This window comes from Spizellomyces punctatus (assembly GCF_000182565.1).
Source record: "Spizellomyces punctatus DAOM BR117 chromosome Unknown supercont1.5, whole genome shotgun sequence".
Lineage (NCBI taxonomy): Eukaryota > Fungi > Chytridiomycota > Chytridiomycetes > Spizellomycetales > Spizellomycetaceae > Spizellomyces > Spizellomyces punctatus.
The window spans coordinates 105,331-120,482 of NW_015971541.1; the positions used below are offsets into that span (position 1 = coordinate 105,331).

General features: G+C 43.7%; 5 protein-coding genes and 1 non-coding gene across 6 annotated transcripts; 4 read left to right on the forward strand and 2 right to left on the reverse strand.

Moving 5' to 3' along the window:
* The first annotated feature begins 722 nt into the window (after positions 1-722).
* On the forward strand, positions 723-4,007 carry SPPG_03086 (RAN protein kinase). The gene is made up of 4 exons (XM_016751374.1): positions 723-1,344; positions 1,425-1,830; positions 1,904-2,147; positions 2,220-4,007. The coding sequence occupies exon 4, from the start codon at positions 2,418-2,420 to the stop codon at positions 3,621-3,623; it is 1,206 nt and encodes a 401-aa protein (XP_016609315.1). The 5' UTR covers positions 723-1,344; positions 1,425-1,830; positions 1,904-2,147; positions 2,220-2,417; the 3' UTR covers positions 3,624-4,007.
* A 1,183-nt stretch (positions 4,008-5,190) lies between these two features.
* SPPG_10073 lies at positions 5,191-5,272 on the reverse strand. The gene has a single exon. It is a non-coding gene; the product is annotated as a tRNA-Ser (tRNA).
* Positions 5,273-6,869: 1,597 nt separating this feature from the next.
* SPPG_03087 (uncharacterized protein) lies at positions 6,870-8,520 on the forward strand. The gene is made up of 3 exons (XM_016751375.1): positions 6,870-7,506; positions 7,587-7,767; positions 7,843-8,520. The coding sequence occupies exons 1-3, from the start codon at positions 7,055-7,057 to the stop codon at positions 8,338-8,340; spliced, it is 1,131 nt and encodes a 376-aa protein (XP_016609316.1). The 5' UTR covers positions 6,870-7,054; the 3' UTR covers positions 8,341-8,520.
* A 36-nt stretch (positions 8,521-8,556) lies between these two features.
* Positions 8,557-10,316, forward strand: SPPG_03088 (uncharacterized protein). Its single transcript, XM_016751376.1, has 7 exons — positions 8,557-8,782; positions 8,851-9,046; positions 9,146-9,207; positions 9,289-9,605; positions 9,688-9,804; positions 9,883-10,057; positions 10,152-10,316. The coding sequence occupies exons 1-7, from the start codon at positions 8,600-8,602 to the stop codon at positions 10,233-10,235; spliced, it is 1,134 nt and encodes a 377-aa protein (XP_016609317.1). The 5' UTR covers positions 8,557-8,599; the 3' UTR covers positions 10,236-10,316.
* On the reverse strand, positions 9,656-12,047 carry SPPG_03089 (DNA ligase D, 3'-phosphoesterase domain-containing protein). Its single transcript, XM_016751377.1, has one exon. The coding sequence runs from the start codon at positions 12,037-12,039 to the stop codon at positions 10,921-10,923; it is 1,119 nt and encodes a 372-aa protein (XP_016609318.1). The 5' UTR covers positions 12,040-12,047; the 3' UTR covers positions 9,656-10,920.
* A 1,520-nt stretch (positions 12,048-13,567) lies between these two features.
* SPPG_03090 (uncharacterized protein) lies at positions 13,568-14,485 on the forward strand (the record flags this gene model as incomplete). The annotated part of the gene is made up of 2 exons (XM_016751378.1): positions 13,568-13,760; positions 13,842-14,485. 2 exons carry the CDS (start codon positions 13,568-13,570, stop codon positions 14,483-14,485), a joined length of 837 nt encoding a protein of 278 aa, XP_016609319.1.
* Between the last annotated feature and the right edge of the window lie 667 nt (positions 14,486-15,152).

Genomic DNA, 15,152 nt, shown 5'->3' on the forward strand with positions numbered 1-15,152 from the left:
ACAAGTTGAACCCCTAAATAAACGCCACCTTTAAACAAAAACAACACACACACAACACACACACACAAAGATGGGGGGAACCTTGCACACACACGCCCACAATGTAGGAAACACACAAGATCCCGAGTCAAACAGACAAGCCGACAAAGTGGCAGATCCCCGACCACACACAATCTGGATTTATTAGTCAGCCAATTGGGGGGACTTGGCAAACACAAGCCCCCAATCGCCCCAATCATTCCGATAACCAGGCTTGAACGATAGGGATTGGGATAGTGGCTTGTCATTCAACTCTCTTTCATTGGGGGGAGAGTTGCGCCATAACTCTTGAAAGCACACACACATGCACACACACAAAAAGGCGTTTTTTTCTTCTCCAAAGGGAGTTGTGCAATTTTCAGCGGGCGGGTGGAAATCAGGGGAGGAGGGGGGGCTCAGCAAAACGGTCTTTTGTTTACGGCGGGGCTTACCTAAAAAAGGGCTTGTTCATCACATTTAGGGACGAACGGAAAACGGAACCAATCCACACACAAAGAAGAGAAAGAGGGCTTGTCTGTGTATATGTGTGTCATCATCCAGTCGGAGGCGCCCTCTGATGATGATGATGATGATGATAGCAGAAAGAAAAGCACGCCATAAACTACAGTCCCACTTGTCCACCATCACCAACAGACAACCAAACACACATTCTGGAAAGTTTTGAAAAAAACATCTTGAAACAAGCAACGCCCATTTTAATCGCCACCTGACTTGCCAGCACGCGTGTGTTTGGCTATTTGGGGTATTCTAGTGACTGTGTGCTTGTCATTTATGACAAGGGCGGAACACTCTGTTAGCAACATTTTTAAAGACGCATTAGCACGCATTAGCACTCGCACGCACTCGTATAGTGCAACACGTCGAGAGAGAGAGAAGGTTCAAATATATTATATAAAAAGCAAAACGAGAAAAGACAAAGAAGCGAGTAAGAATAAAAAGGTATGTGACTATTTAGTAACGAGTCATGTGAAATGGCGAGAGAGAGACGAATAAGGACAAGAACACGCATCAGTCAAAATTGATATACAACCTGATAAGGGAAGAAGAGAGAGAGAGAGAGATGAGTGAGTGAGTGACCAGATGACCTCTCCGTGTTTAAAAATTCTCTCTCTCTTCTTGTTCCGTTTCTCTCTCTCTATCTGACTGTTGATTTGTTATTCCCTCTCTCTCTCTCTCTCTCTCTCTCTTATATTGACCTCTTTTTTTATCTCTCTCTCCTCTCTCTTGTTTATTACACACACTCCCACGTATTGTTCCCTACTCTCTCTCTTACTTTGTGTGTGTGTGTGTGTGTGGGAATATATTGTAAGTTCTTCTTGTTTCTCTTTCTCTCTTTTATACTCTCTATTCACTCGTTCTTGTCTCTCTCTTCTCTCTCTCTATAGGAAAACTTGTTATTCTCTTCTCATAGTCTTTTATTCTCTCTCGCTGCCAAGTCATTTTATTCCTTACTCTCCATTCTACTCTCCTCCTCTTCCTACTACTCTCCTCTTCCTACTACTCTCCTCTTCCTACTACTTACACAAGAGAGAGAGAGCGTGTGTGTGTGTGTTTAGTGGTTCTGTACTCGCACACACTATAGAGTTTTTTCTCCCTTTTTTCGTGTCTTTCGATAACTGGACACTATCGAAAAAAAAGGGGGGGAATCGGGCGCGAGCTACACACAAACGCAGCCTTGTCTGCTGCATTGACCATCGCTCCACCACCAATACCCACTCGTAGAAAACTATCTATTATCCTTTTTACACATTGGTGTGAGCAGCTGACAAAAGAAAGCGAGTATTGGACGAGGTGAGAAAATGTGAAGCGCGTTTCAGCAAACGCGCAGATAACTCACATCTTTTTTCCATTGCTTTCTATGCAGAATTTTAAACTCGGCCCTCCTCGTTTGTATATAAGAGATTTACATTCCTGTAGACCTTTTCTTTTTTTTTTTACATACCCCCTCCCCCACCACCACTACTACTACAACTACACAAGACCCACTCGGGCTAGAACTTTCAATATGTCTCGTCACTTGTAATGTCAGCCCTTCCTTTCGGGAGAGCACTCGTACCATCATCAAGAAATGTAATCGAGCGTCAAAAGATTCATTCTTTTGGTGTCTGGTATGTACATATTCTTGATATTTACTAAAGGTTCGAATATGGTATATCTCATTCCCGTTTTCTTTTTTCTAGTGGGTTCTACCCATCTCACTCCTTTTGCAAACGATCCACCACACGATTGAGACCCCTTGTAGCATTATTTCAACACAACAACGCACAATAACCCATCTCGTTCGCGAAAACGAACCTATCGGCATTTTTACACAAAAGATATCCTCTCTGCTCCTCGACACATTTTGTTTGGTTTTTTTTTAAAGGATACCATAAACCATGAGCGACAACGACGACTTTAACCCGCACGATAAAATCGGTCAGCTCCTAGACGACGGCCGTCTCCGGCTCGTTTCCGTCCTCGGCATGGGCTCCTTTGCCGTCGTCTACCTCGCAGAATCCACCACGAACCCCTCGGACCAATTCGCCGTCAAATGCCTCTTTAAATCCAACCTCACGCCCACTCAACTCGCCCTCCAGCACAATGAAGCAACCGTCATGTCCCTCCTCTCTGGCCACGATCACATTGTCAAACTCTTTAAAACAATCGACACGGACGACTGCTTGTACCTTGTCCTCGAATACTGCGATACAGACCTGTTTGACTTGATTGAGAAGCGCAATGGACTTGATCCCACTTTGGCTCGCACCCTTTTTCACCAGCTCCTCGACGCATCAGAGTACTGCCATTCCAAAGGCATTTACCATCGCGACTTGAAACCCGAAAACGTGCTCGTTACGTTTACGGGTGATGACACTATTTCACTGAAACTCACCGACTTTGGACTCGCAACCACTCAAGAATGGTCTACGGAATTTGGATGCGGTAGTGTCCGGTACATGGCCCCCGAATGCCTCGATGCCTCTGGACCCGGCTACTCGACTCCCGCCAACGACGTTTGGGGCCTCGGCATCATGCTCATCAACCTCCTCACTGGCCAAAACCCGTGGATCGAACCGACCGCAACGGACCCACTGTTTGAGACAATGCTAAACAGCGGATTCGACCCCGTCCGTCGCCAATTTGGCTTCTCGGAATCATTGGGATGGATCTTGGAGCGCATGTTTTGTTTGGACCCTTTTGAACGTGCGTCGTTGGCTCAAGTCCGGGAATGGATGCAAGGAATCGAGTTTTTCGAGTCTGTTCAAGAAGAGTCTACATCTTGGTCTATGGATATGGAAGAAATGGATTTCGAAACCGTACCCGTATTTGACGAACCCAAATCTCGGCCATCCGATTCCGCCATTGCGCTTTCTTCCTCGCCGAATCAAGAGACTCACGCTACTATTCCTCCCGTGCACGCTGAATCGATCCCGACTGTCCCGCCCTCGACGCCGGTCCTTCGTAAAGACCTCGTGAGCGCCTCTAAACAGGCTCAGGATTTGTTGCGTGGGGCTGTCACGTCGCTTCAGTGTTGGTGGATCGCGGTTTCGGACGTGTGTCCGAGGGTGGATGGGGTGTTGGTTTGTGTTGTTGGGACCTGAAAATATATTTGAGTGGGTTTGGGACGGTGGTTTGGGGGTGTTTTGTTTTTTTTTGTGTGGGTTCGGGGTGTGACTTTAAGGGTTTGGTGAGTGAGAGAGAGACTTTTTCTGATGCATTTTTTTTATACTGGTGGGTGTATTTCTTTTTTTTTTTTGCTTTTTGTTTTGGCGAGGCTTTTTTTTTTTGCTGGTGTTGTCGTTGTTGTTGTTGTTGTTGTCGTTGTGTGTGTGTGTGATGGTGTGATTATGATTTTTCTTTTTCCGATAAAACAAAAAAATATATAAAAAAAAGACGTTGAAGGAATGTGTTGTTTTTGCTTGTGTGTTTTTGCGTAAATGCCTTTTGTATATCTTTTAAATAAACATATCTTGCAATTCAATATATACCTTGCTATCTCGTTTTTCAAATGCAATTGTTCCACTCTCATATATAGTCGTGAAATAAACTTTTTTAGTACAACTCTATATCGAAATTGCTTTCTCAGTTTTGAAATGCAAACAATGTGTTAAACGCTTGGTTAACGGCTCATGCAATGATAAACTAACACACTTTTTTTTTTTTTGGTACAACAATTTTCAGAAAATGCTTCCATCCAAAAAAGACATGTAATGCATAACTAACCAAACAAAAAGCAATCCAGAGCTGCTAACCACCCTATCGTCAAAAAAATGCATTTCGTAGATTCGTAGATTCGAATAAGTGGGTATCTACGAAAAGCTTCAAAAAGGATTATCATTTGTTTTTCAAATACACATATTTACGTTTTTTCCATACCCTTACAAAAAACATACATGATATGAAAAATACCTAGCTTTAAAAAAAAGCAAAAACAAAATAACTAGATCAAGTTTCGGAGGGGGAAAACAATGCGTATACACCACATTTTACATCTCTAGTTTCTTCATTTATCCAAACGTGTTCTTTTATGGAAAATACGTTGGATGTACAGTCCCCCATACAAAAATTCTACAAAAACATGAACGTAAATTGACATTACGTCAAGAACAGATCATTGTGCAATACAGCGAATAATTGTCGCTCATAGTAAATATGCAATTAAACAATGAACCTGTAATGCTTATGTACCAAGGTTTATCAAATGAAAAACAATCGTTCTCTTGCTACATTAAGAACACATCGTTGTGCAATATCTTTATAATTGTCGGTCATAGTAAATATGCAATTAAACAATGAACCTGTAATGCATACGTATCAACGTTCACCATATAATGAAAAACAATACAGCCGTAGAGAAACGGCAACAGGGTCTAGTATCGTAGCTGATCTTTTCCTTTATCGAAACATGTTCTTACATGGAAAATAGAATTGGATTTACAGTTCCCCATACAAAAATTCTACAAAGACATGACCGTAAAGTGGATTGCTGGTCTAGTAAATATGCAATTACACGGTAACCTGTAATGCTTGACGTAGCAAGATTTATCATAACTAGTATCGTAGCTAAAAGACAGCATGAGTTTACGATAACCAGGTAGGTATGAAATAACACGACATTCAAAAATGCAAACAAGATTGGAAAAAAAAGGAACACAAAGACTGATTTAGCGTCGGCTACAGGATTCGAACCTGTGCTCCCAGAAGGAAATGGCTTAGCAGGCCACCGCGTTAACCACTCCGCCAAACCGACTTTACTTTCCAAGGGAGTGATTGCTGCGCAATGTGCTTGGAGGACGAATCGATTGAACTGCAGTGTAGATTGCCTTGTAGAAACACCTATTACCCATACACACATAGATGCCTTGCAGATATATACAGTAGATTGCCTTGCCAACACCTATTACCCATCCACACAAGAGTGAAAATACATAGATTTGACTTGCAGATACTTTCCAACACCTATTACCCCTTTCTAATACCATTTGCCCATTCATACAAGAACAGAACTACAGGATTGTTGTCTTTGCAGATTACAGGGGCAGACACTTTTTGAACATTGAACACTCAAACCTTGTAAAAATTTCCATGCGGCAACCCCTCTACACCAAGCAATGGCCAACCTCACCGTTTCCCTAGCCAGTTTCACAATGGGCAGGGCAAGCCAAATGCACGGTTAAACGAATGGCATTTTCTTGCGACTTTTGAAGCTAGACATATTGTTGCAAGCGAATCATTATGATACAAGACGATCCCAACCTATTCAACGATAATGTTGTTGATTGTTAAGCCGACAAAGTCAAGTAGCTAAGATACTATATGGTATATGATTCAAAACTGATGATACGTGTTTTATATCTTGAATATGCTATACTGTGTCAAACTCATCCAAAAGTTAAATTTGTATCGTGTGTCCATTCATCCTGGATTTACAAAGGTTAGGGTTAGACCAAAGAGTATTTTTCCGTACGATTTCACCAGTAATTGTGCAAAATGACACGAATCGTTATCAAGAAACAAGGAAGGAAACGCTTTCTCCAGCTAAATCCAGAAAGGTTTAAACTCTTTTGATCTGTCACACTGTTGTCCGAAAGAAAATGGCAAACACATTGGCGACAGTGCTCAACAATTGGCGTTTCTTTTGATGTATCTCGTCTAATCCTACTGGCTTGTTTTGAAGACCGATCCGTGTATTGTTCATAGATTGACTTGCAGATACTTTCTAACGTCTGTTACCCATTCATACAAGAATGAACAAAACGGCAGGAATTCAATGACTGGAGGTTTCATCGTGGCCAAACGAACAATGCCGAAAATGTTGCATTCGCGATGCTGGCGAGCGGATTAGCCTTTCGTAGCGGAACATCGATGCACATGCTTTTATTGTTTACGACGTTATCCAAGACCTATTGCCCATCTGTACAAGTTAACCCGGCCAAGTCAAGTAGCTAAGATACTATACGGTATATGATTCTGATACGTGTTTTATACCTAGCCCTTGCTATGCTGTGTCAAACTCATCCAAAAGGTAATTTTGTATACTGTGTCCATTCATCGTTTTGAGATCAAAGGTAGCGTTGCACGTCTATTCGTGATCTTGCAGTCCTCAGCACAAGGTGTTTGAAACAGCCTAAAAGAGAGGGGACTTTTGTTATTGCTGGCCACCCACAGAGCAGAGAAGAATATATCCCCCTCTACCGATTGAATGTATGCAAGTGGGACCATGTATTGCGGTAAAAGCGGTCAAAAAGTCATTTTTTAATATTGAAACATAGCCACATGGTCTAAATAGGAAAGTAGTTCACGTAATCCACTTGTCTTTGGTACCAAGAGGCTCTTTTTGTGGTGTGACAGAGTTTCTTATTTTTTTTAGTTCTTTTTGCATTTGGAGTTGGACAAGAAAGTTGAATATGGGACAGGCTGCCACAGGCACCGACTGTGTGGGAAAAAGACAAGGGGAGATAGATTGCAGGAAATGCTGTTTACATGATTTTATAGAATTTCATAGAATTTCAACCATTTCACCTACTTTGACATGGACCCACGATGGGACTACGAGCAACGATATGCACAACAACAACCACCACCACCATCACCACAATATCCATATCGCCCATTTCCACCACCACAAGGACCTGCGTATGGCCCAGGACCTCCATCACCTTCACTCCCACCACCCCCTTACGCCAGAATCTTTTCACCCATGGGATCACCAATGGGAACTCCAATGCCTGTAGCGTACCCGCGCACCAAAGCACCTACACCGGTTGAGAAAAACGTGTTATTCCCACAGGGGAGTAAAGTGCCTACTGCATACGGTATCAAACGGGGTGAAATGCAACAGGAGACATACAAGGATGTGAATTGCTGTCGTCAAAACTGTTGTTGTTGCATCCCGCGGAGTCGGCGGGGTAAAAAGGGGTGTGCGGCTATTGTGGTTTTGTTGTTGGTTGGGTTGGGTCTTTTGGGATATTTCTTTTTTCCTAGGTAAAGGATGATAACTGCTCTCGAGTATTGTTTTGTTGAGCGTTTTTTGGGTTTTCTCATGTCGTTTTTTTACTTGATAGGATACCGGATATAAAGTTTGAGAACCTGGCGCTCGCAAATCTCCCCCCAAACGAATTAATGCAATTTAAGCTCCCGGATGCGACGAATAGTACCTTTTCAGCGTCCTTGATGCTCACAATGACAATATCGTTAAAGAGTGAGAATTATTATGCGATTTATTTGAAGCAGTTGGATGTTACGGTAAGGTGTTTTGTTGAGTGGTCATGTATTGACACTATTGTTCTTTTGCGACTCTAACAATCTCTTGTTATAAAGGCCTTTGTTGATACCTCGTTACCGACCTCTTCCGTCAAACCCACCCGCCAACCCATCGGCAAGGGCACTCGCACCAATGTCCGATTTCCATCCCGCTCCACCACCCAATTTACGCTCAACTTTACTTTAACCTACACTTCTCCCACGGGCATCGCAGGCATCATCGCCGATCCAGCCTTTAACCAACTCCTCGCATCCTGTAATATAGAAAACTTTACAAACAGCCCAGCAGGCAAACCCGTTAAAATCGACTACACCGCCGCCGTATCCGTCGTCCCGCTCTCAACATTTAATCTACGACCGAAATTAGAAGGGAGTTTTGATTTCGGGTGCCCGTTCTCTGGACCGCTGCTTGAACGGATTCAAGCGGTTTTGGCTGGTGTCAAGAGTGGGCAAGTTCCTATAGGGGATTTAACCAAGGCGTTGTTGACTGCCTTGCAGGATCAGCCTTTGGGTGCGCTTGCTGGGCAAGCCTTGGGTAGAAAGAAGCAATCCTAGATGGATCCCGACAATTTATAAAATCTTGTAATTTTTTTTTCGCATGTATGTATTTATATTTCTCTGTTGATAGACTCGCGTTTTCTGTATACACTTTAGATTTATACATTCAAACCTATGTCATGAAAATAAATAAACGGATCACATGACCGAGGTCGGAGTTTTAAAAAAAGGCAACCCTTTCGTGAATGTATATTTTCCTACCTGTGTGTATTAAAACGAGCTTGTGATCTCAATAACACACACAAAAAAATAAACCATGACGACGACTGCTCAACCCCATTTCACCCCATTCCACTCTTTTGATTCCCAAGACCTTGAGCATTCCGGTTCCGACTTGACTCCCCAAGACATTAGCAACCTCCGATCCCCCACCATCCCACCCGGCATCGACCCAACAAAACAACAACTCGCCTACGGTCGTCGCGCCGTCCCCAAACTCGTAAAAAAAACCCATCTCTTCACAGTTAAACCAATTCCTACAAACCTTCTTAACCTTTTATTTTACAGATATCGGACCTAACACCGACAACCCCCCTCCACCACCTCCAATCCGCTCTCACATCCCTCTCAGACCTTTTTCACGCCCCCGAAAACGTCGCACAGGGACTTGACTGTCGTATTGTGGAGATTCTTGGGAAATGGGTGGGTCATTCGGATGTGACGGTTCGACAAAAGGCTACGGAATGTTTAAAGGTGTTGGGTGGTATGTTTCTTTTTGTGTTTGGTTCTTTTTTTTTGGAAGGGATTGTTTTTTTAATTGGATGTTGTTTTTTTTTTTTTTTTTTTTTGGTGGGGTTTTTAGGACATGCTATTGGACGGGCGTCCATGGTGGAATGTAGTACCCTAGTCCCATTATCTAAACTCGTACGTACCAAAAAACATTCTCACAATTCTTTCACACACACCCAAACAACAATATCATTAACCAACATCTACACACACCAGTTCGACGACCCAGACCCACTAGTCCGCAAAACAATTCACACAACATTTTCACTCATCACCCTACACACATCCGGTGTTACTTCCCTCCTCCACTCAATCCTCTTTGACCCCCTCATCCAAAAACTCCCGCACGAAGCACTGGATATCCAACTCGTTATTCTCGATACATGTTATAATTGTATTCGATTGGGGAAGGCGCCGTTTATGCCTAGGGATGCGTTGGAGGCAGGTGCTATGGAGGTGTTTACAAAGATGCTTAAAGTGGGGTGTGTGAGGGATGTTGCGGTTCGTGTTGCGGATTGTGTTATGGTTTTGAGGTATGTTGTTTTATTGGGAGGCGTATCTTGATGCCAATGTTGGATGAGCGTTTCATTTACTCACTTTTATTTTATAAACTAGTCACTACCATGAAGGCAAAAAACTTGCATGCCAATTAAATACCATTCCCGTTCTAATCGACCTCTTACACAACAAACACTCTACCGTTCGTGCAGCAGCCGCTGGAGCCTTAATGAGGTAAAAAAAGAAAAAAAACCACTTTCATAACACTCCAAAAACCACTAAATTCTAAAAAAATCATTATCCAACAATTAGCATCACAATAGACGTGGAAGCAAAACGAATTGTGGTCCGCGAAAACGCCCTTCCAGTCCTCATGGACCTCCTTAAAGACAAGAACCAGTTACTTGTTTTGAATGCTGTAAAGACGATTACGAATTGTGCGGAGGATTATCGGGGGAGGTTTCAGTTGCATGGGTGTATCAAGCAGGTGAGATTATGTCGTTTTTTGCATTTTGTCTCGTCTTTTAACAATGTTTTTTTTGTTTGTGTATTTATTTTGCTTTGATTTGGGGTGTGCCTAGTTACAAGCGCTTTTCGAATCTCCGAGACAAGAACTGGCGGAAGCTGCCAAAAAAGCCGTACAAGTCATCACGTGGAGACCGTAGTAGTCCAACAAGTGCGTTAATGTAGACCGAGAAACCTAAATACATTCGTTCTCACAATCCACAAACCAATTCAAAACTGTGAACCTCATAGCACTAGTAATCCTTTGTTTTTCAATTCGTTAACCATCAATAACAGTCGCGTCTGAATCCGAGTTGACGAGAATAAGCCGTCGTTTGAGGGGTGTGGGTAATACGCGCGATTGTTTAGTGGTTTTTGCATGTTCTTGGTGAATGAGGACGAAAAGTTTGTCTTTTACTTTTATAGCGCAAGACAATTCCATTTTGATGTCCGTAACATCCCAGTATTGTACCACTGCATGTCGCTCCATTCATATCATTGCCATCGTTCTCTCCTTTCATCTCTGTCCACTCCTTCACGACCTTTCTTCCGTTTATCCATCAATAACAGTCGCTGAATCGGAGTCGACGACAACGGGCGATGAGTAACGTCGTTTGAGGTTTGTGGGTAATACAGTTGATTGTCCCATGCTTTTTGCATGTTCTTGGTGAATGAAGACGAAAAAGTTTGTCTGTTACTTTCACAGCGTAAGAAAACTCCTTTTTAATGTCCGTCCCATCTGGAATATCCAGTCTTGTACCATGGCCTTTCGCTCCATTCGTATTACTGTCCTCGTTCTCTTCTTTGATCTCTGCCCACTAATTTACGAAGTTTCCTTCTTCAAAGTTATCCATCAATAACAGTCGCATCTGAATCCGAATCAACGAGAATGGGTGATGAGTATCGTCGTTTGAGGGATGTGGCTAATACAGGAAATTGTCTTTTGGTTTTTGCATGTTCTTGGCGAATGAGGGCGGGTTTGTCTTCCACTTTTATAGCGTAAGGAAATTCCCTTTTGATGTCCGACCGATCTGTGACGTCCAAGATTGACCCATTGCATTTTGATCCATTCGTATTCCTGTCCTCGTTCTCTTCCTTAATATCTGTCCACTTGATTTCAACTTTCCCTTCTTCCTGTTTAAGCCTCTTCACACGAGTAGACACCGCCCGTCTTTCCCGCTTCACACGAGGCAACTTTATCCAATGTCCCATATTATCAACCTCCGCACCAGCGTCACACCCAATTTGGAACATGGTGCGCCCAGTAAGAACGGATAGTGGTGCCGTCAGAGTAATATCAGGTAGACCGCCTTGGATAGCGTATCCATCTTTTTTCTTTATCAATAGCCATGCGCCTGTGCCGCGGGGAGTTACCGTAGGAGGACTCTTGCCAGACGGTGAGGGCGACATGGTCGTTAAGGCACGTAACCGTTTCGACCCACCAGTAACCCTCGTCCCCATCATTCGAAACAACACAAAATCACCTCTCATCTTCTGCCCAAAAAACCGGATCCTAGCATGCCCCTTCGCCAACCCTCTCTCCAACCTCTCCTGCTCTTTACGTCCCCCCTCCTCCTCACTCGTCGTATCTTTTTCCTCGCCCTTTTTTCTCGGTACACAGTATGTCCCAATATCCCATACCATGGTCGTACCCGCCCCATAAGACTCCCGCGGAATGACCCCCTCAAACCCTGCATACCCGATATCATGGTCAGTCGTTTCCTGCGCTAATCGCTTTTCGGTGGGATTGAAACTGGGGCCTTTAGGGACGGCCCAGCTGCGGAGAACGTCTGTCGGCGTGTTTGTGCGGGAATGCACTCGCAGTCGCAAGTCCCAGTGATGTCGTGTTGCGGCATGTTCTTGAATGACGAATAGGCAAGGGTGCTCAAGTAGACTTGTGAGTGCTGTTTCGGTGATGGTGGACGGTGAGCATGTGGTGCTGCTGCTCCCAAATGTGTCAGACATGTTCGAAATGGTCGCCCTGCAATAGAGGCTGCGAAATCGCCGACTGTGATCGGAAACACATGCTAAGCCTCATCCTATGTATACGTAATCAGCATGTGTACTTGCCGGCGACACATTTACTATTAAGAATTTGACGTTTTCCTGATGTACTATCTAGCTTTTGCTTTTTCTTCCTATTCATATCGCTCTTTCCAAAAAGGTATGAAAGGAATGCTCCATCTTTCTTTCTTTCTGATGCACCCATTGGACAAGAATGGCGCATTTAATTTTGATGTGCATGAAAAGCGACGATCCCCTTCATGCCAAAAATGATGCGAAACATGGGTTGGGAAAGATAACATTTGCGAATAAGTTAATCCATGCTATAGAATCTAGACCACGATAACAGTGAAGCCAGCACGGGACGTCGTTGTATGAAACTACGCAAAGATCTTCATGTACAATGTGGGCTCGGCGAAAAGTGTGACAGCTGGTTCTATCCCACCTCTTCCCATCCCTCCCCAAATAACAGCCCACGAATCTACAAAGTTTGAATGCTCGTTGGATGCTTCCCCGACGTGACATGATCACAGTAACGAATAGAAATTCTCAAAGTTCGCATCGTTGGAGGTTTTTGTTTATTTTCGGAGGAGGTTACGGCACAGTCGCGAGTTCAAGCAAGTTGTTGGAGAGAAATGGTCATCTTCCTCTACACACCAGAAGCGATCAGAGCCGTAGCATGACAGAGCAGCGTAAAACATTTTCAATATCGCATGTGTCAAAGACTAGCTAGCCCCGACATTCGTACATCTCTCCAATTTCAACTGATGCGAACAGCCCAAACCATGCGGGCGCGGACTGCGCCCATGCGGTCATACACTTACCTGATGCAATTCAGTGATGATAAATCCTATTTGCAACCAAAGATGGGTTGAGAAATGTGGGCTAAGGGCATTTGACATTGAGGCTGTCAACTGTTCAATTTCGTAAACATACGGGGACGTTAGGATCCACAGGTAACACCACCGATCCTGAAGGGCAATTGCATGAACTTGTTGATGTCTTCCTTCCCAAATCTCCCATGTAAGCTGACCAGATGCCAATTTTACAGATATCCCTTGCAATGGCAGTGTTGATCCAAATGACCTCCACACTTTTGTATTATTCAAACGCTTTTTTTATTTTTTTTACTACTGTCTCAGGGACGTCAGTTAGAATATGTCAACCACAGAACAAACCAAAAAAAAATAAAAATCCGTCAAAAGCATCACAAAGAGGACACCACCCCACCGCTCCGAGACCGCCACCTTTTTTTTTGCGTAAACATTGTATTGACCTCGAACGTCCGACATCAAGCAAGTAGAATTTCGTAGCCATCGAATGATTTTCTGCCTTCTTTGCCACAAGGTACCAAAAGAAAAACACTTCACGCCAAAAAAAAAAATACTTTCGAATATCCATCGAATTGGTCATCACACAGCACGCACACAGCCTTACCCCCCGACAATTTACTTTTTTGCATTCAGGATTACCCTTCCACGATTCCACGATGCGGACTTCATCTTCTACTTCCAATGATCTGTTCAAGTATACACGGACATTGCAGACCGACATCTGTCAAGGTCCATCGGCACCTGTCCGAACTGATGAAAGACCCAGCTCGCGTCGATCTACCGGTAAACCACCCAGAAGGCGTCGTGAACCAGATACCAGATCGTTTGTCTGCAGTACATGCTATCAAGGTAAATGTTTTTGCTTATCTGTATTATTTTTGTTCGTAACCTGTCAATCGCGGTGGTGTCTAAGATAGAGTTCTGGTGTAGGTTTTTACCGTCAAGAGCACCTCGTTCGCCATAATCGCATTCATACAGGCGAAAAACCGTATCCATGTCTTGAGCATTCATGCGGTAGGCGCTTTGGTCGCAGTGACGAATTGGCTCGTCATCAAAAGGTTCATCAAAAGGCCAACAAGAAACGTAAAAGGGGGCTCGCATCCGGCTCTGTTTCGTGCAACGGTTCAACATCATCACAGCCTTCATCTTTGGACAGCTTTACTGCACCAGTTGAACCGAGCAGCACCATCTTCTGGGAGGATATTGCGCCATTAAAATCGCATCCCCATGAAGGTTCATCAGAGTGTGTCGCCCCAATTGAGCAAGGATTAAGCACCTACAACACATCTCCCGTGTCGACCTCTCTACTCATGGAAGGCGATAAAACGACCGAATGGCCTCCAATGCAAACTTCCTCTGACTATAGCTCACTGTTATCCACAAATTTATCACCTATTCCATCTCCTCATGATATCATCTCCGTCTGTCCATTTCCGAATTCTGGCATGTACACCGTTATCAACTCTACAACACTCTTTGGCACGTTCCCCTATGTCAATTACACGACTGCACCAACAAGTGTTCACGGCATTCTTGAAAGCGATAAAGAATACAGGCATATACACGGGACCTAATGTTGATGCAATGTGCAAGGAGGCAATGGGTGTAGCAGGTTAGGGGCAAGTTTCTTCGAGCATTTGGACGTGTACGAAATTTGTAAATACATATCCACAAAATATATGTGAAGTATTTTTCTCAAGTTGCCAAGCATGATTAACTTTGAACCATTTGCAGGGCGCTCAGGTCATCATCCATGGCACACTGAATCGTATATATGGGGGACGTGTGCTAACTAATCACTACGTACCCATTACCCGTACAAGGGACATCATCTCCAGAGGCCTAGAGACGTAATATTTTACCCCCAGAATTCTTCGGATGATGACCCAATAGGTATCCAGGTGAGGCAGTACGTATCCCCTACCTCGTATGCCTCCTAACTTACTTGCATATTCGGAAAATTTGTTGGAGTTTAATTATAGAACAAGATGGATGTCCCGACACATGGATGCTGTGTGCTAATCTAATCAAAAAGTACCAGTACCATACACGCCTTCAGATCGTAGAGGCGTATTATTTTGCCCCCCAGAATTCTGTGAACTGTGACCCAATAGGTATCCAGGTGAGGCAGTTACGTATCTCCCACCTCGTATAATTCCTAACTTAATCTCTTGTTAGGAGCATTTGGTTGGAGGTTAATTTTAGAACAGATGGATGTCTCGACACACGGACCCCTTACAT

Excerpts from the sequence above, each read along its gene's own strand:
- SPPG_03088 (XM_016751376.1), top strand. The coding sequence starts at position 8,600 with ATGACGACGACTGCTCAACCCCATTTCACCCCATTCCACTCTTTTGAT. Across the intron at positions 8,783-8,850 it reads GTCGCGCCGTCCCCAAACTC|ATATCGGACCTAACACCGAC; the intron begins GTAAAAAAAACC and ends TTTATTTTACAG. Across the intron at positions 9,047-9,145 it reads ATGTTTAAAGGTGTTGGGTG|GACATGCTATTGGACGGGCG; the intron begins GTATGTTTCTTT and ends TGGGGTTTTTAG.
- SPPG_03086 (XM_016751374.1), top strand. The coding sequence starts at position 2,418 with ATGAGCGACAACGACGACTTTAACCCGCACGATAAAATCGGTCAGCTC.
- SPPG_03089 (XM_016751377.1), bottom strand. The coding sequence starts at position 12,039 with ATGTCTGACACATTTGGGAGCAGCAGCACCACATGCTCACCGTCCACC.
- SPPG_03087 (XM_016751375.1), top strand. The coding sequence starts at position 7,055 with ATGGACCCACGATGGGACTACGAGCAACGATATGCACAACAACAACCA. Across the intron at positions 7,507-7,586 it reads GGATATTTCTTTTTTCCTAG|GATACCGGATATAAAGTTTG; the intron begins GTAAAGGATGAT and ends TTTACTTGATAG. Across the intron at positions 7,768-7,842 it reads TGAAGCAGTTGGATGTTACG|GCCTTTGTTGATACCTCGTT; the intron begins GTAAGGTGTTTT and ends CTTGTTATAAAG.